Raw genomic sequence first — 24,128 nt, 5'->3', positions numbered from 1 at the left:
GATCAAAACATAATGTCCCACAAACTTTGCAAAGCCTTTCTCAGAGGTATATTTCTTCTAAAGCCTCCAATCAGAGATCCCCCTCCGCAGTGGGATTTGAACTTAATGCTTGCATCCTTGATTCTACCCCCCTTCGAACCGGCTGCTACATGCTCCTTAAAGTTTCTTTCCTGGAAAACAATTTTCTTCGTGGCTGTTACTTCAGCTAGAAGGGTTTCTGAACTTCAGGCCCTTTGTGTCCGTTCCCCTTACTTGTTTTTTCACAAAGATAGGGTATCGTTAAGACCTAATCCATCTTTTTTGCCCAAAGTTGCTTCCCAGATGAATCTTACCCAATCTATTGATTTGCCAGTTTTTTTCCCTAATTATTCAGACAAAGCTGAACAAAAACTTCATTGCTTAGATGTCCATCGTCAACTCAGATATTATTTGGACAGAACTAAACAATTCAGAAAATCTGATCAACTATTCCTTTCTTATGCAGAGAATAGAAGTGGTCTACCAGTCTCTAAAGTGACCTTATCCAGATGGCTGTCTTCTATCATTTCTTATGTTTATCATCTTAGAGGCAAGCAACTGTCCTCAAAACCAAAAGCACATTCTACCAGGAGCCTATCCACATCCACAGCTTTTCAGGATAGGCTACCTATTGACACCATTTGTGCAGCAGCCACTTGGGCCACTCCTCACACCTTTGTCTCTCATTACAAATTGGACTTGGCCTCCAGGGACAGGGCTAGGTTTGGTTCCACAGTTCTCAAGAGTCTGTTCCATTGAGCCACCCAGGATAGAGGTGCTAAGGATGCGGTCCCATCCAGCAAGAATGAAGGCGAGTTTGACAACTTAACATTTAGAAGTTATGTACATACCATAACGTTCCATGTTAGTTGTCTTCTCTCGCCTTCTTTCTTGCGTCCCTCCCTCCTTCCCCCTGGCCTGGACTGATCTTGAGGTTGTACCTTCCTTTTGTTGGGGGTGTTGTCACTCTTTCCAAGAGTTCACAGTAGGAAGAGTCATTACTGTTAGTGGCCATTGGCCTAGTTTCTTCTACATTTAGTATCTTCTTCCTTGGGAAGAAGTATTTTTTGGCAGGGTTTTTTTCTAGCTACCAAACAAGATCTGAGGTAGTCACGCCTTGCATCATGGGATATAGGGTTGCCTTGAGCTGGTAAAATGAGTTCTTGAGCTTAGCAAGTGCCGAGTCGGAGCCGAGGATCGGCTCCGAACCCATCCAGCAAGAAAGAAGGTGAGAGAAGACAACTAACATGGAACGTTATGGTATGTACATAACTTCTAATTCTGTCTCATCTCTGTAGTCATTATTGCCAAAATTCTTGGCATAACATACTGAGCAATTATGTTACATATACTTATCAGTATTTCCTGCATGTCTTTCAGTCTTTTCTGTAGAAAATGGAAACTCCTCATCTCCTCTCATCTCTTCTCCTCTCCTCACTGTACTGTGAACTGCTACAGCAAAATATGATAGGTTACATCTCAATCATGAATTGAGGGGTGATTTGTGGTCATTAAATATAGACTTTAGTAGTATCTCACCTGCGAAGGGTGTTGTAGAAGTAAAGTATATGCCACAACATATACATATGGAAGAGTTTTCATATGCCTAGAGATTGGCTAGAACTTATGTTATTATCTCCACTTTAGATGAACATCTGCTCGCATGGTCTATAATATTTAATGTCCATATTATAACTGGCTCAAGCTATGCCAAATCTTATTGAATTGGTATGTATGTAACCAATATCAGGTTGTCTATGTTAAAGTACAGCAATCTCACATTCACACTTAACCCCTTTCTCATCATTTCCAGTGCCGCTTGTTCATAGGTTCATAGGTAGGTACTAGGCTATTTGCCCTAGGGCATTTATAAGCCTAGCCAGAGTGTGTTGGCTTTCGCCACCCCATTGATTAATTAACTGAGCCTCTGTCAAGCAGAGCCAATGAAGTGATCCCAGGGGTGTATTTTCTGTTACCCATCCACTCGTCAAGACTTCTCTTGAAGAGTGTTAGTGAGGGGCTCTGCCTAATGTAGTTAGGAATGTTGTTCCAAAGCATGGGGAGTCTCTGTGACAGGAATCTATCCCTCCAGCATGTTCTATTTATTGTTGTGGTGAGGTTTAGCTCACTAGCGCACGTGGCTAGCAGTGACTTGGATTTCTTTAGGTGGAGCATGTCCATCAATTCTGAGTTGAACATGTAAGTCAGGCAGAGATCACCTCTGAGTAAGTGATATGTCACTGAGTACAGCCGGAGTTTTTTCAGTCGGGCTGCATAGGACATATGTTTGAGGCAGGTAATCTTCTTGGTGAGGTGCTTTTGTGGTCTTTCAAGCTGTTGGAAGTGTCTTGTGAGGTACATCTCAAATGGGGCATTGTACTCTAGGATGGGTCTGATGAGTGACGAGTAGAGGGGCACTATAATCTTTTTATTTCTAGATGCAAACCCCTTAGTAATTAGATGGGCTACATAGAGGGATTTCCTAACTACTTTGGCAATATAATTACTATCTACCTGAGTCCCCAGATCTCTTATTACCTCTTCTGTATTAAGGGGGCTGCCACCTATGTGGTAATTCGTGGGTGTTTTGTTTTTCCCAAACGGGATGACTATGCATTTTTTGGCATTTAGCTTGAGGCCATGACTTTGACACCAGGTGTCTGTCTCAGTAAGGCCTTTTTTAAGGATATCAGTGTCAGCCGGAGAGTCAGTTATGGCTCCCATTTTGCAGTCATCGGCGAACTTGGTTAGCCATAGTCCTCCTGTGTTTGCCTGTACTTCTAAGAAATATATGCCAAACAGTAGGGGTCCCAGAACTGAGCCTTTCGGGACACCATTTGTGACTGGTTTAGAGTCAGACCTGGAGCCCGCTATTCTTACCGTGTGAGTTCTGTCTGTAAGCCATTTGGCAACCCATCTTGTGATGTAGGGGTTTATGTTCAGGCTGGTGAGTTTTTCTATAATACCCGAGTGAGGAATGGTGTAGAATGTCTTGGCGAGATCAAGGTAGGCTGTGTGAACCACCTTTCCCTCGTCTATGGCCTTGGTGACTGTCGCGAAGAAGTGAACCAGGTTTAGTAGGCATGATCTGCCCTTAACAAAGCCAAACTGGGTTGGGTCAAGTGTCTGGAGGTTTCCAATGTCTTTGTTAATGAGTTCCGTGATGATGCACTCCATAGCCTTGCAGACCAGGCTAGTCAGGCTTATGGGGCGATAGTTACTAGGGTCAGTTGTGGCCCCTCCTTTGTGGAGCGTTATAACCATTGCTGTGTGCCATTCTATGGGCACGTAGCCTATGGAGAGGCTGAGGTTGAACAGCGTGTTTAGGTGGGGGGTTAGTTTGTTCTGTAGTTTGTGCAAAATGCAGCCTGGGACACCCATCTGGCCCCACTGATGCTGTATTTTGACTTTTGAAAGGGCTGTTTTCACCTGTGCTTCAGTGATTTCCGGGACACTACACATTTCCAGTATTGTTGTGGGCCCTTTTTAAGGTGCGAGGGAGGTGAAGTTTGCACTGAATCTATCTGCCAGGATGTTGGCAATATCAGTAGGTTTTTTTGTGCTATTTTGCACTAGCTCAGAGCATATCTGCGAGTTGCCACTTAGATTCTTGACATAGCTAAAGAAGGCTTTGTGGTTTTCTTTCGAATCCTTGGCTATTTTTCTTTCGAAGTTAGCCTTGGATGATTTTATGAGGACCTTAGTTTCTTACTGATACTGATCAGGGATGTCTTTCCTTCTTGGGATTTGCTTTTTTTCTGACCTAATTTCCTCCTTTTGTTGTATAACCTGTTTATGGCAGGGGTCTACCAAACTGGTTTCCTTCATTTAAGGGGAGTGAGTCTTGGTTTTGCTAGGGATGGCACGATCCATGCATCCTTGTAGGTGCTCATAGAATGCAATTGTAAAGGATTCTGCATCTTGACAGTGTTATCCTTTAGCGTGGGGGCTGTGAAACTAACCACCTCTGCCTTAAGTAGGGTGAAGTTTGCTTTAGAAAAGTTTTTCACTGTGGTTTCCTTGGTTGGGGGTGGTGGTGAGGTGTGGACATCCAGGGTGATTAATTTATGGTCTGATCTAACCAGTGATGGGTTGACCTCTGGTACGGAACACCTGTCGCCCATGTTGGTGATGTCCAGGTCCAATATGTTGTGGCTTCTGGTAGGGGAGTTTACCAGCTGATCCAGGGCATTGGAGTTGATAAATTCCAGGAAGCGCTGAGCCTGGGAGTTTGTACTCAAGTAGTTTTCCCAGTTAATGGTAGGGTAATTGAAATCACCCAATATCAGGGTGTTTAGTAGGACCTACATGTTTTCCAGTGTCTCTAGAAAGGTGGAGTGGTGGTCCTGGGTCATGGAGGGTGATCTGTAGCAGGCCGCAATTTGCATTGCAGATTTGCCCGATGTTCGCTGCACACGGATGATCTCAGAGGTATCATGATGAGCCACTAACCTGGAGGTGTGGGTATCCTTGATGAATATGGATACACCCCCTCATTTTGTGTTTCGGTCCATGTTCTGTTTCTGAAATGTGTGGTATGAGTTATAGCCGAGTAGTGCTGGAGTGCTCTCTGGAGCCTTGAACCAGGTTTCAGTTACTGCACAGATGTCGACGTTCTCCATACTTAGGAGTGCTTTGAGCGCATGCATTTTGAGATTTAAACTCCTGGAGTTGAGTAGCATAACCATTTTTTACTTGTGCTGTTTACGGAGGTGGGTTTGAATTTTGAGCCTTGCCTAAAAAAGGCACTATGAGGGCAGCAAGAGCCTTTGCCAGTATTCGAAAGCCAAGGGGTGACAGGTGCAAGCCATCTCTTGCAAAGAAACGCGGCTTGTCGAGCATGTCATCCTAGACTGACAGACAGTGGATCCCCTTTGAATGACACCAGAAGCTTAGCCAATTGTTGAAATTGATATTTTTTTCTTTATACTGAGGTATCATTCTTGGTGAGGGCAGAATGCTACTCAGGGTCAGGGTCATACCCACTTGGGCTACATGATCAGAGAGCTTGTCCATGTCTCTTTTCATGTAGTCCAGGGAGGTACATCTCAGGTCATTCACACCAACATGAACAATGACAGAGTCATATCTGTACTTGTTCTGGAGTGACCTGAGTGCTTGTGTTATGTAGCAGATTCTAGCTCCCGACAGGCAGCTAACAGTAACCTTCTCCTTGTCCAGGCTAGTGAATGGGGCATCAGTGTGCCTGACTATTGGGTCACTTATTACTAGTGTGTTAGGTATGTTATTTCGCCTTAAGGGCTGTGATTGTGCGGCACATTGAGTTTGTGTTTTATGTGTTGTCTGGTTTGTGACGGGAAGTGCAGGTTTTGTGGGTGTCTGCTTTGGAGCTCTCTGATGCTTTTGCAGGTTTTTATTTAGAGCCTCTGAGTATGATTTTGTGTATTTATGTGTATTGTTTGCCAGTGCTGGTTATTTCTGCAACATGAAAATTACTTCTTTTTTATTATCTTTTATTATCTTTTCCAAATGGCATTATTATAGTGTCAAAGATATTGACAAATATTTCTTTAAACTTTTACAGAATTATAACTTTTGACATGAGCATACTTAAATTTATATGAAAGTAGTCAAACCATATTCACAAATTCACATTTACAAGCATTATACATCACATATATTGTTCTAGGCCATATAATCAAAGCAACATTACACAAATTGCTCAATTCCTGCCATCTCTTAAACCTAAGTCTTCCTCCAAACATTTTCTATATGTATCGTTCCCATAATTTGCATTTTTTCTCTGTAATTTACTCTTACTCTTTTCTAAAGATACCATGTCCTGTTCTTTTATCTCTGTTACAATATTCACTACTTCAAGTGTAATTGGTTTAGGCTTTGATTTCTAGTTTCTAGTAATTGCTTTTTTGTCAGCCAAAAATAATTAAATTTAACAGCACCTTACTGTGTCTAGGAAATTCAGACGCTTTATCCCAGCTCAAAAATCATTTCCTTAGTTACACTCAATTGCCTGCTAGTATTCTTAACAGAGTACTCTGTGGGGAATTTTTAAAGTCTGCCAACACATTGCACTCTAATAACATGCTCCAAATTACCTATTTCTTCCTTATTACACCTCCAACATCTGCCATCTATCTGAGAAAATATGTGGAGTCTGCTCAGGGTATAAAAGTATTTATGTAAACAATTCCAAGCAAAAATCCTAAATCTTCTAAAATTTATTGTGCATTTGGGAGATATACATATATATATATATATATATATATATATATATATATATATATATATATATCCTGCTATTGTTTCCTTGTTAATCTCTCTTCCAAATCTTTTCTGACCTCCGCTGTTTGATGCCTATAGTTATCATGCATTACTTTATACGCCATACTAGTTATCCCTTTTTTAACAGCAGCTTCTGTTTGAGATTCAGTTAAAAACTCAACCAGTTCAGGAGGTATTTTATTTAGGATTCACCTATTCTTTTCTCCTTATCTATACTCTAATATCAATCCCTGATAGGAAAGGCAAACACTAGCCTGCAATTGAAATGTCTTCTTGGCCTCTTGCCATTCTATTACCTTTCCCTTTCTAATCATTTGTTCCCAATACCTTGATTCCATTGCCAGCTTCTTACAGTAAATTCCAGTCCATCTTGCCTATTCTCCATACCCCTAATTGCAGTCATTCCTATCAGAAGAATTTCCTTTCTCCATTTCCATGTTGGCTTAGTTCTTAGTACACTTTTTGCTACCTTTATGAATATAATATAGGTTCATAGGTAGGTACTAAGCTATTGGCCCTAGGGCCTATATACGCCTAGCCAAAAGGTACCATGGCTTTCGCCACCCAAGAAAATTATTTTCCTGTGCCACTGTCGAGCAGAGCCACAGAAGTGGTCCCCGGGATGAATTTCCTATCTCCCATCCAATCATCAAGATTTTTCTTGAAGAGTGCTAATGAGGAGCTTTGTTTGATATAGATAGGTAGTTTGTTCCAGAGTATGGGAAGTCTCTGGGACAGGAATCTATCCCTCCAGCATGTTCTGTTTATTGTGGTGACAAGGTTTAGGTCCCTAGAGCGTGTAGCTCGTAAGGATTGGGATTTCTTTAAGTGGAGCATGTCTAAAAGCTCTGGGTTTGAATTAGCTTTGTGTGTTAGGCAGAGATCGCCTCTGAGTAGGTGATATCAGACGGAGTAAAGCTACAGTTTTTTGAGACGGTCGGGAGGGCATCTGTTTGAGGCTAGTAATCCTCTTTGTGAGGTATTTCTGTGGCCTTTCCAGTTGTTGTAGATGTCTTGTGAGGTACAAACCAAAAGGGGCATTGTACTCTATAATGGGTCTAATGAGTGACGAGTAGAGGGGAACAATGACCTCGTTTTTCCTGGATGAGAAACCTTTTGTGATGAGGTGTGCCATGTAGAAGGATTTCCTGACTACTGTGGCAATGTGATTATCAAAGGAGAGACTACTGTCCACCTGTGTCCCAAGGTCTCTTATCACACTTTCGGTATTAAGTAGACTGCCGCCTATGTGGTAGTTCATGGGTACAGAGTTTTTACCAAAAGGGATGACAATGCACTTTTTGGCATTGAGCTTGAGGCCATGGCTTTGACACCAGGCATCTGTCTCAGCGAGACCCTTTTGTAGGATGTCCACATCTTTTGGAGTTTTGATTATGGCTCCTAGTTTGCAGTCATCTGCGAACTTCATTAGCCAAAGATCTTCTGTGTTAGCCTGTACTTCAGAGAAGTAGATACCAAACAGGAGAGGACCCAGGACTGAACCCTTTGGTACTCCACTTGTCACTGGTCTGAAGTTGGATTTGGATTCTGCTACTTTCACAGTGTGGGTTCTGTCAGTGAGCCAGTTGGTAACCCATCTTGTGACATAGGGATTTATACCTAGTTTAGTGAGTTTATCTATAATTCCAGAGTGGGGGATGGTGTCAAAAGCCTTGGCGAGAGCTAGATAGGCTGTGTGAACCACCTTACCCTCATCTATGGCTTTGGTGACTATTATTTGGTGACTAATATTCTATGAGTGTTGTTATTCTTAAGAGTAAATGTCCAAAATACCACTCTTTCCTAATTTCTTGCACTACCCCCTGCTTCATCATCCCCACTTTCTAACTAGAACTGTAACTTGCTGCTTGTGGTATATATAGGAGCCTTAACAGTTCATCTATAAAATATCCCTTCAGATCAGGTAATTCTAAACCTCCTTGTTCTATTGGGAGGATCAGCTTATCCCACTTGACTCTTACTCTCTTCCCCTCTCAGATAAAATCTTTCAACTCTGCATTAATTACTATCTACAATTTCTCCCCTGGCTGATAAAAACATGCTTAACGTGTGTATAAAACTAAAGGGACTAAAACATTTTACTGCTTGTATCTTGCTATCCATAACCATAGGCAAGAGCTTCCAGTTTCTCAGTTTTGTATTATCTTTTGTTTAGTCTCTTCCCACATATTCTTAACTGCCATAACAGAATCCATTGTAATCCATACTCCTAAATACTTCATTTTATCATGTCCCCATAAATATGGATACTGCTGAACCACTTCATGTGTGGATGCATTGTTTATAGCTATAGCTTTTGTTTTAACTTCAGTGTTGTTGTTGTTGTCCTATTAATTTTATATCCCATAAAAAAGCAGAACTGTCTCAGAATGTTCTATAACACCAAGATGTTCTTTTCTCATTCTATCAGGTACAAAGTAATATCACCTGCAAGTAAAGCCAACTTTTCTTGAACACTAGACCAATTATATACTTATATTTCTGAGTTCCTTATTTTCTTTGCTAATGGTTCTAAATATAACAAAAATAAGAAAGGGAAAGAAGACACCCCCTGCCTGGTTCCTCTGTTCAGGCAAAACTTATCAGAGAGGAAGCCTCCCAGTTTGATTTTTGCCTAAGAGCTGTCATATATCCTTACAACTAACCTTATATTTGTATCAGGAAATGCAAATGCTTCTATTGACATACTCATAAAGTCCCAGCTTACTCTGTTGAATGCTTTCTCTGCATCAAGACCCACCAACAACAGTTAGCATTTTCTTACATTAGGTTTCCCTCTGTATCATCATTGCTCTATTAATGTTGTCAAATGTTTGCCTCCCCTCCACAAAACCACATTGATCCTTATCTATCAATTTTGACATCACGTTTCCAATTCTTCTAGCCATTATAGACCTAAACACTTTATAATCATGGTTTAAAATTGAAATGGGCCTATATGAAGCTGGGTCCCTGTCAGATGAACTAAAAGTTAAAATCTCGAGCGCTGGAAACATCGAAAATGCAGTATATCAATGTGTATTTTGTGAGATCGCAAAACAGTGAAGATTGGGAAATTTGATCTTTTCTTACTGTAGTGCGATCTCGGAGTTGGTATACATAATTAGCGGGGGGTGGGGGCACAGCCCCCCCCCCCACAATAAAGGTTTTGATATTATGGATTTTCAGTGTTTCTAGTGCTTGAGATTTTAATTTTTCGTTGTTATGACATAGACCCTATGAAGCTGGAGCTGATGTGTCTTTACTGTTGTTGAGTAATATAGCCATCACAGCTTTTCCCAAGATGTTTGTGCCTCTCCTCCTTTTAAAATAATGTTAAACAAGACCAGATCTTTATCACTTTCTTCCCTCCTAACTTTCAAACTTCCACCAGAATAGCATCTATTCCTGGAGACTTTCCTACAGATTGGTTATACATCACCATTTTATCTTATCTCCTCTTATCTTAACTGTTAAATGTTGAGCCTCATCTAGCTTTAACCTTGGCATATTTAAGTCTTCCATAAATGTGTCCATTTGTACTTTTTCTTGATTTCCTTATTACTCTGCTTTATACAAATTTTTAGAGCATTTCTGAAATATATCTAATACCTCTACATGTTCTCTGATTATTTTTCTTGTTATAGGTTCCCTAAGTTTTGCAACAACACTTTCTACTTTCTGTTGCCAAAGTCTTTGTGCCAAAAGTTTTTGTGCTCTGGAGTTATTATCAAAAATGTTGCTTAACAGCAATTTTTTTTAAACCTATGCATATTATCCAGGTACTCCCTTATTTTCTCTTTAGCACTCTGCAGTCTTGCCTCTTCTTGTTCTGTGAGATTCCTCTTATTCTGTAATGCTTTAGCCTTTGTCAGCTCCTCTAAACAATTCTTGTTACTTCTTATCCAGATCTCTTTTTCTTTTATTTGAACCCTGTTTTTTAATTCCACTTTCATGTTATTGCACTAAATGGGTATAACTTCTAGAATACGTTCTGCCTTCCCTAATAATTTTGCTCCATTATCTTGCATTTTTATCTTTTTTTAAAAAGAAACATCTTTATTAAATTATCATGTGTGACACAGACAATCTTACATTTATATAAATGAAGATAAAACACAGTGGCACAATCTCAGTTGCAAACGTTATACCTTACAAACCGTGCCAACAAAACTGTAGCTGCAAACATTATACATCACTTTTAATATATCCAGTCATTGTCAGTCAACTATTGCATAGCTCATTCAGAGCCTGCCTTCTTTTAAACATTGCTCCTTCTCTACATGTAATAGTCCCCATTTTTTCTGTGTAATTTACTCCTACCCTTTTCTAAAGATTCCAGTTCCAGTTGTTTTATCTCTGTTACTATCTTTGTTACTTCTAGTAAAGTTGGTTTAGAATTTGATTTCCATTATCTAGTTATTGCTTTTTTGGCAGCCATCATAATTAGCATCAGCAAGACCTTACTTTTTCTAGGCAATTTGCTCACCCAGCATGTCACCCAACTCATTATACTCTCAGAAAATATGTTCCCAGTTATCTCTTTCTTCCCGATCACATCTCCGACATTTGCTGTCTACCTGAGAAAAGATTCTTTAGAGCCTGCTTGAGTTATAAAAATATATATGCAAACACTTCCAGGCAAAGATCCTAAATCTTCTAGATTTTGTTGCATATTTGGGAGACATACATATAGCCCTCCATTGTTTCTTTGTGAATTGTTTATCCAATCTCTCTCTTCCCAATTTTTCCTAACCTCTTCTGATTGATTCTTATAGTTGTCATGCAATATTTTATATATCCTGCATTTTTATCTTAGTAATTGTTGGTGCATTATATGAAATAGTTACTGGACGTGTGTCAAAGTTCGCAATAACATGCAAATTGCTGTGAAATATAATTTCTGTCTAATCTAGCTCACTTATTGTACCTTGAGAAATAATATGTAAATTCTTTTCAAGTTCCTACTTCTGAATTCACATTGTTCATACCAAATATTTTCATAAATCTACAATCGTTTGTCATATTTTCACTTCTAGGCCCCCCAGATACATTCTCATTTTTGCAAATCAAATTCCAGTCCCCACCTGTAAATAATATTCCCTTCTGAAAGCTGATGATCTCTCCCACATTTTTTTAGCTCCATAATAGCAGTTTTGATGGAAGTATAAATACATGACAGAATAATCCTCATCCCTTGATAGCAGCCCATTACTACCACAAATCTGCCGGTATTGTATTTTTCTCCTTCTCTATCATTATTGGAGCTCCTCTAGATTAATGTAAGTACTCTTCTTTTCCTCCATTCTGCTGAATATCCTCTTGAATCCTTTATTTATCAAATTCACACGTTCACTTTTTTCCAAATGTGTTGCCTGTAGCATTGCTGTTTGCACTCTACATTTATTAATATAATTAAATATTCTTTGCTCCCACTAATTTTTAGCAGGTTAATACTTTATACAGTTTTTCTTATCATCAGCATTGGAACCAATGTCACATTTTATAAGACTTTTTGTTTTAATAAAAAACAAAAAACAAAACATACCCCCAGAACCTGCTAACTTAATACAAACAAACACAACTATGTACATCTTCAAATAATGAAGTTTATCCCTCCTAATAGGAACATTTGTCTTAAATAGACAGCTGCCAGCACCAGCCTTAATTAACCTGAAATTGAGGCTATCCATATTAAGACACATTATTGCCTGTGCTTCTACTTACATTAATTGGTATCTGTTCTTTTTTAACTTTATTCCCAGCCTAGATGTGAAAAACAGCTTGCATGCTTTCAGAAAACATTATCTTTTAGCTTTGAAGAAACCAGTGTTGTAGCTTTTATTGTTCTATAATCAGCTTGTCTCCGTGAAATCTTTAGAAAGGGGGAGAAGCAAACTACAAAGAAATAAATTAAATCTCTGGGAACTGTACATGCAGAGTTCTGTTCAGGAGGGAAATTTCAGTAAAGACATGACTTGAACAATCTATGTAATGTTAAATTGAATAATAATTAACAAAGACAGTTCATAACCTTACTTATCTGTATCAACTGCTAGACAGACATCTTCTCAATTACATTTTCCACTGTGAACTCTGAACTTGTTGGTTGCAGTCTTGGTCAGAAATAATTAAACTTGGAATTTCTGCTGTCATCTTTCTCATTGTAGTGTCAGTGATGCACCAAGTATAGCCCTCACTTTTAGTGATGGAAAAGCAGAAGATCACTGGTTATATTCCTATATATATATATGTTTATATATTTTTTTGTATTGAGACCATCACATTACATCATTCATTTTTTGTTGAAACGAACATGCATATATACATAATAAAATGTATAGATTAGTTATGATATGTATTGTTTACATACAATATGTACTGAATGTCTATAAGACTGTTTTGACTTTTTAATGAATTTGCACTGATTTAACTTAGGGAACACTTTAGTCAATGTTACTGTCAGCACAAGCCTCTCAACAATGTTGATTTGTTGTAACTAAGTTATTCAATAGTAACTAAGTTATTCAATATGTACTTAATATGTTTATTAATTAATTATATGCATTTATTTCATTTTAGTTATACTTAAATTGTGAGGTAATTTGTATTTTTGTTTGGGGTATAAATAGAATTGTTAAAATAGGCACTGGGTCACTTTAAATTTAAAAGAAGTTGGAGTGACTGTTTGGCGCCAAACGTTATTTAAATAGTCTGAATAACAGCTGTTCAAACATTCTGATGAAGTCTACTATAGAGTGGATGAAAGCGTTTATGGGAATGTGTTCATGTTCTACTTGATTAATTTGGTCTATTAAAGAAGTATTTTTTGCTCACTTCATGCATTGGCTTTCGTTTTGGGGACTGGCTGCATCCGTTACCATTTGCTGTTTCAGCTGTGTTTTTTGTGGATTTATGAGGTCGTAAGCTGTTTCTAACTTCTAGACTTAACAACTACCACATAGTGTTGATTTAATGCCTAAGGACGTGACTCCTACAAGGGGCTAGGAGTTGTCAAATGAGTTTGTTGTCATCATGTCATGAGTTATGGACCTACTTCTGGTGTCTGACCTTCACTGCTGAGTCCAGAATTAATGAGTAATCCTCACAAATCTTCTGGCAAGGCTTCCATTTCTGCAATAAGAGCTGTCACACAGAGCTGGATTATGGTCAAATGGGGCCCTAGGCAGGGTAATCGATCAGGCCACCCTCCCGTGTGTCTTCACCCCATAGCATCCCTACCCCCCCCCAGCATCCCCATCCAGCAGCCATTTCAGTGTACCTTTACTTGCCTCCTCCTCCCAGTTACCAAAACACTATTCAAACAGTGTGCATGCTATTTTTTTCTTTACTTCTACAATGATTACAGAGATTTGGATTTAATTTAAAACTTTAAGGCACTTGTTTTTCAATAATCAAGGCTCAGGGTTTCATTCTGAACAAAGTCACTTAACTAGACAGCCCATCTGACTGGGGCATTTTCATAGGTTCCTAGGTGTTTTCTAGGCTAAAGACCACAAGGGCCTTTTTAACCCTAGCCATACATCCCAAATCTCTGACAAGTTCAGATACCCTTGATAAGTTTAAGCATGGGCCTGGGAGATGAACTATTTACAGGTTACCTCTGTCAGTTAGAGACATAGGTGCCAAACCAGGGATGAATTTCTGGTTTCCCATCCATTTCTCCAAGTTGGACTTGAATTGTGCTAGGGAAGAACTCTGCTTCACATGCATGGGGAGCCTGTTCCATAGAAGGGGTTGTCTCTGGGATACATACCTGTTTCTCCAGCAGGTCTTATTTATATCACAGGGAAGGTTTAAGTCTTTAGAATGGGTAATTCTGATACTGTTTGTTTTGTGGATGTGGAGGAGGTCCAGCAGAGTGGGGTCTGGCAATGCCCTGTATGCCAGGTATATATTTCCCCTCAGAAGCCTGTAGGAGACAGAATATAGGGATAGGGCATTGAAGCAGTCTGCATAAGACATATTACTTACACCCTCTGTTCTTTTAGTGAGGAACCTCTGTGGGCATCCCAGTTGTTGGATATGCCTGGTTAGCTACATACAAAAGGGGGCACTGTACTCAATGACAGATCTGATGAATGCCTAAAACAGTGGAACAATGACTTCCTTTAACTTAGATGCCATATCTTTGTCTATAAGTTGCGCAATACACACACACACACACACACACACACATACACATGTGCGTGTCTGCACATACATGCACACACAAACACACATACCTGTATTCGGTTCTACTCCAGTTTTGCTGCTTAAGCAACACACAAACTGCTTCACTCACTGGATTCCTGCTCTGCTGCTGTTAAAACAACTCTGCTTGCTGCTGTTGTTTTCTGTTCCTGCTGTTAAAAGAAGTCATTTGGTCATTCTTGTTTTGCTAATGTTAAATAAAATCTCCCTCTGCTGTTAAATTCAGTCCTGCTCTAATGGGCTTGCTGTTTTTCACAGAGGTCTCCCACAAGTTTCTAAAGCCCTCCAGAGTTCTTGCAGAAAGTATCCCACAAGGTCCTAAAGCCCTAATATGTTTATAGATGTATTCAGTCTTGTTTTCTTTTATAGAAGAGATTTTATTTTTTATTGAGCCTCCAAGTCAAAACATCCCCCTCCCAAGCCAACATGGGCCCTAGGCAACTGCCTAGGTCACCTAGTGCTAGATCCGGCTCTGCTGTCACAGATTCTGATGATTGTCAGTTGCAGGTCATGGAGTTAATTTATTCTCTATAGGGTGCAAGAACTGTAGTCCCCCATAGTGGACTGACATCAACATTCTTGAGTTAAGAACAATCTACTTGGCCTTCATGGTCATTGAGACAAAGTTGTTGCTGGAGTCCTTTCTGATGTGACCAGTCAAACTGTAGTGTGGCACATACATGGAAGAACAAGGAATTTCCACCTGTTTAAGTAGGTGCCATGATTGCTTTGTAAAGACTCATAGATTGGGGTAAGAATCTCTCAGCATTTCATATCCCTGGTGCAAACTGAAAATCCAGGTAGAGTCTCTGAGCTAGTCTTCAAAGTTCTTTCTTGGTGCTACAGATTCAGAGGGTGTGCCTGGCCAAGATCTTCCAGAAATGATGCACTTCATACACTAATCTTTTTTTATAATTGGACAATGTGGTCCCTTCTCTGTTGTGCATGACAACATGTGAATGACATACCATGGCAAAAAGGTGGTAATAATGGATGTGCCCTCTTCCATGGCATGGGCTATTCCTGTACATGTTGCTTTCGTTCCTGCTAAATCCATACCTTGTTACAAAGTATCTCTTGTTTCCTCTTAGGGGCTGAGAAGTAAGTGCTATCATGTACTCAGGCTTCTAGCAACACAATGCACTCCTATGGCCCAAATCAGACATGTTCACCTAGTTGGGAAGGCAAGTGGATCTACCTCATTACCTGGCTTCTGATTTAGGTTTCTTCATCCTAGTAGATTTGCTAGCTTTCATCTCAGAGGACACTAGTGCTGCTAGTAAGGCTTCTGCTCAGTAAGCCTATGACTCTGAGCAGACACAGCTGCAGTTTTGGGTGGAGCAGGACCCCATATAGCTCATAATGGTTAGCTTGCAGATGATCTTGTCTTATCTTAGACACATGTATAAGTTGGTCTAGTTATTCCATGGTCAAGGTGCATGCATTAGCTGTCACTGCATGTCATGACCTTGTGGAGGACTGTTTTATGACCCAGTGCTTGCTTTTAAAACAGTTTCTTAAAGGTGTCCTGCATCTTTATCCCACTCTGAAGAACTTCTTTTCCCCCTTGGGCTTTGAACTTAATGGTTGGTATACTTGATTGTCCAGCATATGATCATGCTAGCTATGACTGTAAGAATTGTGCCTCATTTGGGAAAGAAGTGGTGCAGGACTCTCCTTTTTGAGATGGGTACTTCAGTGATCCTCTGGCTCCTTCCAACTTTTTAGTTGCTGCTTAACTAAGATTCTTTCCAACGAATAAACCACCAAGGAGGATCACTGACGTTAGTTATAACAAATACACTCTTAATGACTCTCCTTGATGGGCCAGGAATATCATCCCTACATTCCAAATAGGGATGTTTGGCACTTCAGGAATAATTTCCTTTCCTTTACTTTAAGCATAATGTGACTATAATATGTATCCCTACTGTCTGAATACATTTAGTCTGGCAGTTAATGCAGAGAATTACATCTATGGACTGCTAACAAGCATCTTCCTTTAATCAAGTGCTTTATTCTCTCAGCCTCTGTTTACCTACTATATGACTTTGAGCAAGTCACTTAACTAGACAGTGTTCTTGATTTCCTGGAAAAGGGACAACTGCATTTAGTGAGCTTACACAGTTAACAAATTATTAAAATAAAATACATATGTGAACTTAAAGTAAAATTTTGGCTTATTATTTGTTTAAAACTATTGTTGGTATCCATTAGCTTTAAATATAACTGCTCATAATTTAATTGCACTGACTGTAAATACACACTGGACCTAATATAACATTTTTGTTTCTTGTACTGCAATAGATTCTTCTGATGAAGATATGTCACCCTGTTCCTGGCTCACTGGGTCACCAAGAAGCTTAAAGTTCAGGCAAGGTGACAATGACAGTTTTCTAATGTTCTCACTAAACAGGTTTGCTTTCTTAAAGCTTTTTTCTTTTAGTTGGTGACTGACAATTTCTATGCAAAAAATAATACTTTGTATTTCTAAATTAATAGCACTTAGATATGTTCTTCTTTTTCTTTCTTGGTTCAGAATATGTTTTTCTATCATGATACCTTATGTCACCTGAAGTACAGGTTCTCTTTCCCAAATGACCAGATTACTTGATGGTAGTCAACTGACTCACATACATGACCAACGTTCAAATTGTGATACTAAATTCTAGAGGTTGGCCAGGAGAACTGGGAAATCTCTGAAAAGTACCACTTTGTATCTGTTGACTTATCTGGGGACTGTGTAAGAGGGTTTGTTATTATTTTGCCCTGTCTAGAGTTAGTGTGTTAGTGTCTGTGTGTGTGTGTGTGTGTGTGTGTGTGTGTGTGTGTGTGTGTGTGTGTGTGTTTGTGCTCATGTCAGAGGTGAGAGGAGCTCTCAACTTGAAGGGTGAGAATGAGACTTAAAATGGTTGAGTTCTGTGCTTTGTTTTATCTTTTAATGGAAGTGGATGTGATCACGTGCTTTAGTGATTCCAATACTGAAATACTGATTCTGTGCAACAGAATGCAATGTTTCCCTCTGCATCACTTCAGCAAACATTCCTGAAAATGCTGTACTGCTAGTTTCAATGTCTCTGGCTTTCTATGATTTCTGCTACTGTGACATATCTTACCAAGAACTGCACTCCAAAACACTAACAGAACCAAAACCATAACAGAAACAAAAACCGAAAGTCAGCCAGTGGGTTCAACATTTTTTAATAAAAAGCAAAAATAAAAGATCTGTATATAAAAATGATGAGCGCTTTTGTAACAAATGTTGCTTCTTCAGATCTACCATTAAAATCAGACACATAGCATATATAACACCATCTAATTAGCACTATCAGATGAACATAATCAATGTTTCAAACCTCCAGATCTCAGGTATGACCTTGAAGTAATAGTCTAATTCAGACGTATTCCCCTATTAGCTGCCAGCATCAAAATCCACTTCACGTCAAGGCATTCTGTTCGAGTCCTAATGTCACCCCCTCTATCCATGCTATAATTTCTCTCTACCACAAGAAACTTAAACCTATGCATTTGACCTTCTTTTACTACATGCTTAGCTAATGCATTTATACTGTCCCCCTTACTAATAGCATAGACATGTTCCTTAATATGATCTCTCAAACATCAGTCTTGTCAACATAGTAGGAGCAATATACATCACAAATAGCGAAATGTACAAGATTACTTGTACCACAGTCTGCATAAACATTAAATTCAAATAACTGTCCACTGAGGGGGTGTACAAAGGAGTTATCAATAATAATAAGATCACACACATTACATACCTGACATGGATATGTACCTTTTTGTCTAACCCTGTCAGTCTCAGATCATCCCTGATCAGAGGTTTGTAACATAACATCCTCCTCAAGAATGGATAATTCTTAAAAACAAAATAAGGCTCTCTATTTAAAACTTGCCTATATTTACAATTTAAAGTTAAAACTTTCCAATCTTTCTTAATAATATTACAGATAGAGCCAACCTCTCGCCAGCACAATTTACATCAATCGTATCAAAATAAGTTGTAGTTCTGTCATGTCTATATGATATCACATCATTTTGAATATGCATAATGTCAGAATCAAGATACCCACTCTGTCGAAACTCACTAGCATGAGTGTCAAATGAAGAATACATATCACTATATCTAATATGTAACCTTGCATGTCCAAAAAAATGTCACTTCATAGCATTCATCTTCACCCTCTTTGGGTGTATACACCATGCATGTAACTTGTTCTTAACCTTACATGGTATACTATAGAGGGCCATATCCAATCTATCTAAATTTCTAAAAACTCAAACATCCAGAAAATATATAGACAGACGAGGGTAATGAAAAATAAACCTTAGAAAGTCAGTTATATTATGTAAATAGTCAAGAAACTGATGCAGAATTTCAATCATACCAGCCCATACAAAAAACACATCATCTACAAATTCAGCATAGTAGAGAATCAAATCTATGAAAGGATTTTAGCAGTCAAACACATATAAGGTTTCCCAAAGAGCAAGTACCATATTCGCATAGCTGTTGGCACATACTGTGCCCATCGCTACCCCTACTTTCTGAAGAAAGTATCTGTCAGTAAACATAAAAATATTATTAGATAAAATTAGATCCAATAAGAAGCAAATCAAATATACTTTGTTGGCTGAATAACCGACAAGCCTAATCAAAAACTGCCTATCATAATCTATCCTGATGTCATTTGGGATCACAGTGAATAGAGAAACAACATCCATAGTCATCAAAAAATACTCATTAATGGTGTTACTATTAGACCAGGTCACTAATCTCTTCAGAAATTGCTTGGTATCTCTTAGAATGATTTCTACACCATCAAGCACAGGTTGAAGCTGTCTCTCCACATATATTGGCATAGGTTCTGTTACCTACCCACTCCCAGACACAACAGGGCACATGGGTGGGATATACAGATCCTTATGTACTTTGGGAAGTCCATAAATAAATGGAGTCAAAGGGTGTTCAACCAAGAAGTACTCAAACAGGTCTTTCCCAATAGCACCTTCCATTAACAAATCATGTACATAATTATTAACTCTGTCAACCAATTTATCTACATCAGATTTAGTACATTCATTATATGTTACAGAGTCGTTCAACATTAATAACATTCTGTTCACATAATCTATGGTATCCATTATTACAATCCCTCCCCCTTTATCTGCTGGACAAATATAAAAATCATCACGCTTAACCAAATTATTTAAGGTCTCAAACTGTACCTTATTCATATTAAATGAACAGTCCCCACAGTTCCAGAACCAAAACCATGCTTTCGTCATCACCTCGGATATTATAAAATCTTCCTAATGTAGTCACAGTTAATGCCAAAACAGTGCCAGGAAAGTGTCTGTTTAGTTATCACGGAATCTGTCTTCATCCTTTTCCTACATTCTTACAACAAATAGAGATGATTGCCAAACTAATCATTGGCACGCAGAAACTACTAAGTTACACATTTTATTTCCTCTGAGGCAGATTTGACTATAAACAAACATGCTTAAACCATATTTAAAGTATGGTTTCTTTCATTTGTAGGGTCTGATAAAAATCTAAACCTACCCAAGCTACCTTGAATAAAAGTTCATTATCCCAGCCAACATCTTAAAGTGTTACTGCATTATTCTTTAAAAATCTATATGGTCTGGATAAATCTTGTGGTGCCTGAGGAAGGTTGTGGTCTCCCTTGGTTGCTCCATATTGCATGGCTGAATTTGTTTATTTATTTATTTTTTGTGAATAAATGAGGCTATGCAACTTATACTAATACATTTATTAAATACAAAGGTCTCTTCATTTGAACAAGGGCAGAAGGGCAGACTGTTGAGGAGTAAATATGTAATGATAACAATTAAGTGGTGCAGCAACCACTACAGCGGTGTTATGCACGTGGTAAGGAACTGATTTGAATTAAAAAAAAAACTTGCAGGTATGTTGAAGTAGGTGAACTTTGGCTTGAGGCTCATAACAAGGTTTTGGAAGGATATACGTGTGTGTGTGTGTGTGTGTGTGTGTGTGTGTGTGTGTGTGTGTGTGTGTGTGTGTGTGTGTGTGTGTGTGCGTGCGTGTGTGTGTGTATGTGTGTGTGTGTGTGTGTGTGTGTGTGTGTGTGTGTGTGTGTGTGTGTGTGTGTTTGCATTCACATCATTGGTGTTGATACCATCAAGTTCCTATGTGCACACCAGGTTGTTGTGTTACCTATTACACACCACTTGAAATGTGAAGGAAGGCATTATGAGTGAGAAGCAAACCATAAAATATAGGTCAGCATTTAAATGCAATAAAGAATAAAATCTGTAGAAAAAGATATGAGACTGACTGGATTCTTAGAGGGAAAGGAAGATGTGGATTTGTTAAAATTTGCTAAATCTGAGAGTGTAGTACACAGGCTTCAAGACATCATCACTTTGGATTTAAAAAGTGTGTCAGGTAGCAATAAGAGAACATAAAGGAAAACATAGGCTTGTTTTAGTGGTTTGTGTTGACATATGAAAGGCAAGTGCTTTTGTCACAATTAGGACAACTGGGGAGATTTACTCTAGTGGGTTGGACTATGCATGAAGATCAGGATTACTCAAATGCAACTTTTCAGTTGAAATTACAGTTCATGGATGCTAATGGAGAATGTATGCATCACAGGGTGAGATATAGACTAACATTTTCCTGTAGAATTAAGTTTTTTTTTCCTAGAAGGAGTGCTTAATTTTACCAGCGTTGCTAATGTAATGGAGACTAAATATATAAGAATTATAAATCAAGTGACTCTTTGTCTTCAGAGGAAGTGGAAGAAGAAAGGGAGGAGCAACATGAACAGAAAGGGGCAACTATTTTTGTGTAATGTAACTGGAGAAATATAATATGAGAGGATTCATAAATCTGACTGTGAAGTATTATTGAAAAAAATCTTTCTTAAACTTTGTTATGCCATGTTTTGGGGCTTAGCCATTGCAGAAATCTGATCTCTCTGTGACAATATGCAACTTTAAAATTTAATTCTTGAGACGAGGAATGGGATATTTCTTAGAAATGTTGTGCCTGGAGTAAAGAATAATAAAGAGGGCCTCCCATTTAAGGGTTCGTAAGTTTATACTAGGCTAATGACCACCAGTGTCTTGAAAGGCCTAGCTGTGCAACCCAACCCAGTTTTGTCCCACAGTTCCTTGGACACCTACATGTTGGGGTATTTTAGTAAAGAGGTAGCTATGGGTTATGTGGGGAGGGTATGTTAGTTGGGGATTCATTTGCTTACTGTCAACTTCTCTCAATTAGAGGCATGATGGTCGGATGGGATGGTGAATTTGTGATTTCCAATCCAATGATCAAGGTTTCTTTTGACTAAGGTCAGGGATGCGTTCTACTTCATACAGATGGGGAGGTTATTCCATAGCAGGAGGATCCTTTGAGAAATATATCAGTCCTTCCAGCCGCTTCTATTTATGTTGCAGAAAAAGTTCAAATCCTTGGATTTGTCCTTGGATTTATGCTTTAAGAACTTCCAATAGGTGACACAAGTATCTTGTTAACCAAAACTCTTCGTGACATTCTATGAATTAAAATAAATTAAGTAAATCTTATTTCATAACTGAAAAACTCTGGCTGATATTGGACATATAGAACTGGGACTTTAAATGGAGGATGTTTTCAGTATGTTTGACTAGAATGATTGAAATAACCATGAAGAATACAGTGGTGAAAGAAAGCCTAGCTCTGTGCATGCAGTGTTTATTTTAGTTTTTATTTCTTTATTAGAATAAGTGTGGCCCTCAAATAAAAGCAGGGTTAATTTGTTACATAATTTCAAAAAGATAGAGCTAGTACTATTAAATTAATGTGCTTTAATTCTGAAAGCTTTAATCCTTTTCAAATATTTTTTTTAAATCAGCTTTACTAAATACATGTTATAATTGTAGGCTTAACTATGCAATGGTAACTAATAGAATATTATTATTGAAAGATTAACTGTGCATCTGTTATGGGGCCAGTAGTAAAGCAATAATAAATATGATTATCTTTTGAGGCATGAGATTCATTTCAAAAGTATTTGAACATGTAAATATTTAATAGAACCTGAATGCCTGACATCTTGTTGATCATTTTTAATATTAATAAAGATGCTTATGGCATGGAAATGGATGCATGTTATGAAACTAATACTACTACCAGGAAAGAAATGAAGGACTCTACATGTTGTTGTTTGCCTTTTGGCTTTTTCCTGGTAAGGGGTCGCCACAGCGCAACTCCGGTCCGCTAATGATTGGCAGTAGATTTTTTACGAAACGCCAAGGTGCCAGCTCGACGTTCAACCTTCAACGAAGGCACGCCCATTTATGCACGCATGTCTTTCGAACGCTACCCAACCATGGGGAGGACATGCAGACTCCACACAGAAGGCACTCCCAAGCCAAGCCGAGAATCGAACGGGAGAACCTCTTGCTGTGAGGTAACAACGCTACCACTGTAATGAAGGACTCTACATATACTGTTAAAATATAAGTATCTGTTTGGTGCTGAGCTAATGTAATTACTTGGAAAGTAATGGAAAGAATCACTGACTATAAAAGTATGTGTGATAGTAACTCAGGCAAAAGTGTATTACTAAAGGGGTAAATGGAAAATGGTGCATGAACAAATCATGCTAGAGTTGCTTCAGTTGTCAAGATTTAAAAAAGGATGAAAGACGATGTAGAAACTGAGAATCAGCACAAATGTTAAAATATATATATATATAAAATAAGGAAGAATGTATATGAGGCATGACTTTCCCGTTTAATAATAGTGTCAGGATGGACTGCCAAGATCATTAGTTTGGATTAGTTAGAAGTGAAAGATGAGTGAACTAACAATAATATGACAGTAGTAATCTGCAATGATCCTTTGATGAGAGTCATCTGTAGTAATTATTGAGCCTGAAGGCAGACTGCACATGTGCAGAAGACAAAGGGTTTAACAGATGTTGGGAGAAGTAATTAAGTAAAAAGGAAGAAAAGGGCAGGGGAGACATGGCTATATCTACTGCATTATATTGTCTGAGGGCAATAGGTCAGGGGTGCTTGCTTGTATGCTGGTTGAAGTTTAAGAGGATATTGGACAGAAGTGGGTAAAAACATACTAGGATAATTGGCTTGAGTATACATATGATGAAAATAATAGGAAAAAATGAAGCTATGGGGTGAGTAAATAACATTTTTCTATCTCTTTTGAAAAGGCATACATGTGCGTGCGAGTGACACACACACACACACACACACACACACACACACACACACACACACACACACACACACAAGTACACTCAGACACATACACCATGACAGGCTATCTTCTCTGACTAGCCAGACCATAGACATCCTTTATGTATGGCACTTTAATAGAATATTTACATTTATTAACAAAAATCCCATAGGAACCCTCTCTATCATTAAGTCCTGTATCTGTCTGTGTTAAAAGAACAATACTATCTGTCAGCTCGCACATCCTGTGTGTGTGTGTGTGTGTGTGTGTGTGTGTGTGTGTGTGTGTGTGTGTGTGTGTGTGTGTGTGTGTGTGTGAGGGGGGACTGGTACAGCAGCTAGTACAATAGTGTCACCTGGGGAAAGCACTCATA

At 38.6% G+C, this 24,128-nt stretch overlaps 1 protein-coding gene across 2 annotated transcripts in view; it reads left to right on the top strand.

Annotated features, from left to right (window-relative positions):
• The window catches only part of PRKAG3 (protein kinase AMP-activated non-catalytic subunit gamma 3), a 1,357,042-nt gene that overhangs the window by 481,852 nt on the left and 851,062 nt on the right, over nt 1–24,128 (top strand). For both annotated transcript variants that reach the window (XM_044075227.1, XM_044075226.1), the window contains exon 6: nt 16,804–16,875. In XM_044075227.1, coding sequence (XP_043931162.1) covers nt 16,804–16,875 — 72 coding nt within the window. The remainder of the gene's footprint in view (nt 1–16,803; nt 16,876–24,128) is intronic.

The sequence above is a fragment of the Protopterus annectens genome, chromosome 6.part0, assembly GCF_019279795.1.
Source record: "Protopterus annectens isolate FY-2018-M chromosome 6.part0, PAN1.0, whole genome shotgun sequence".
Lineage (NCBI taxonomy): Eukaryota > Metazoa > Chordata > Ceratodontiformes > Protopteridae > Protopterus > Protopterus annectens.
The sequence above is the reverse complement of the archived record's forward strand: the minus strand, read 5'-3'. Positions and strand labels throughout refer to the sequence as shown.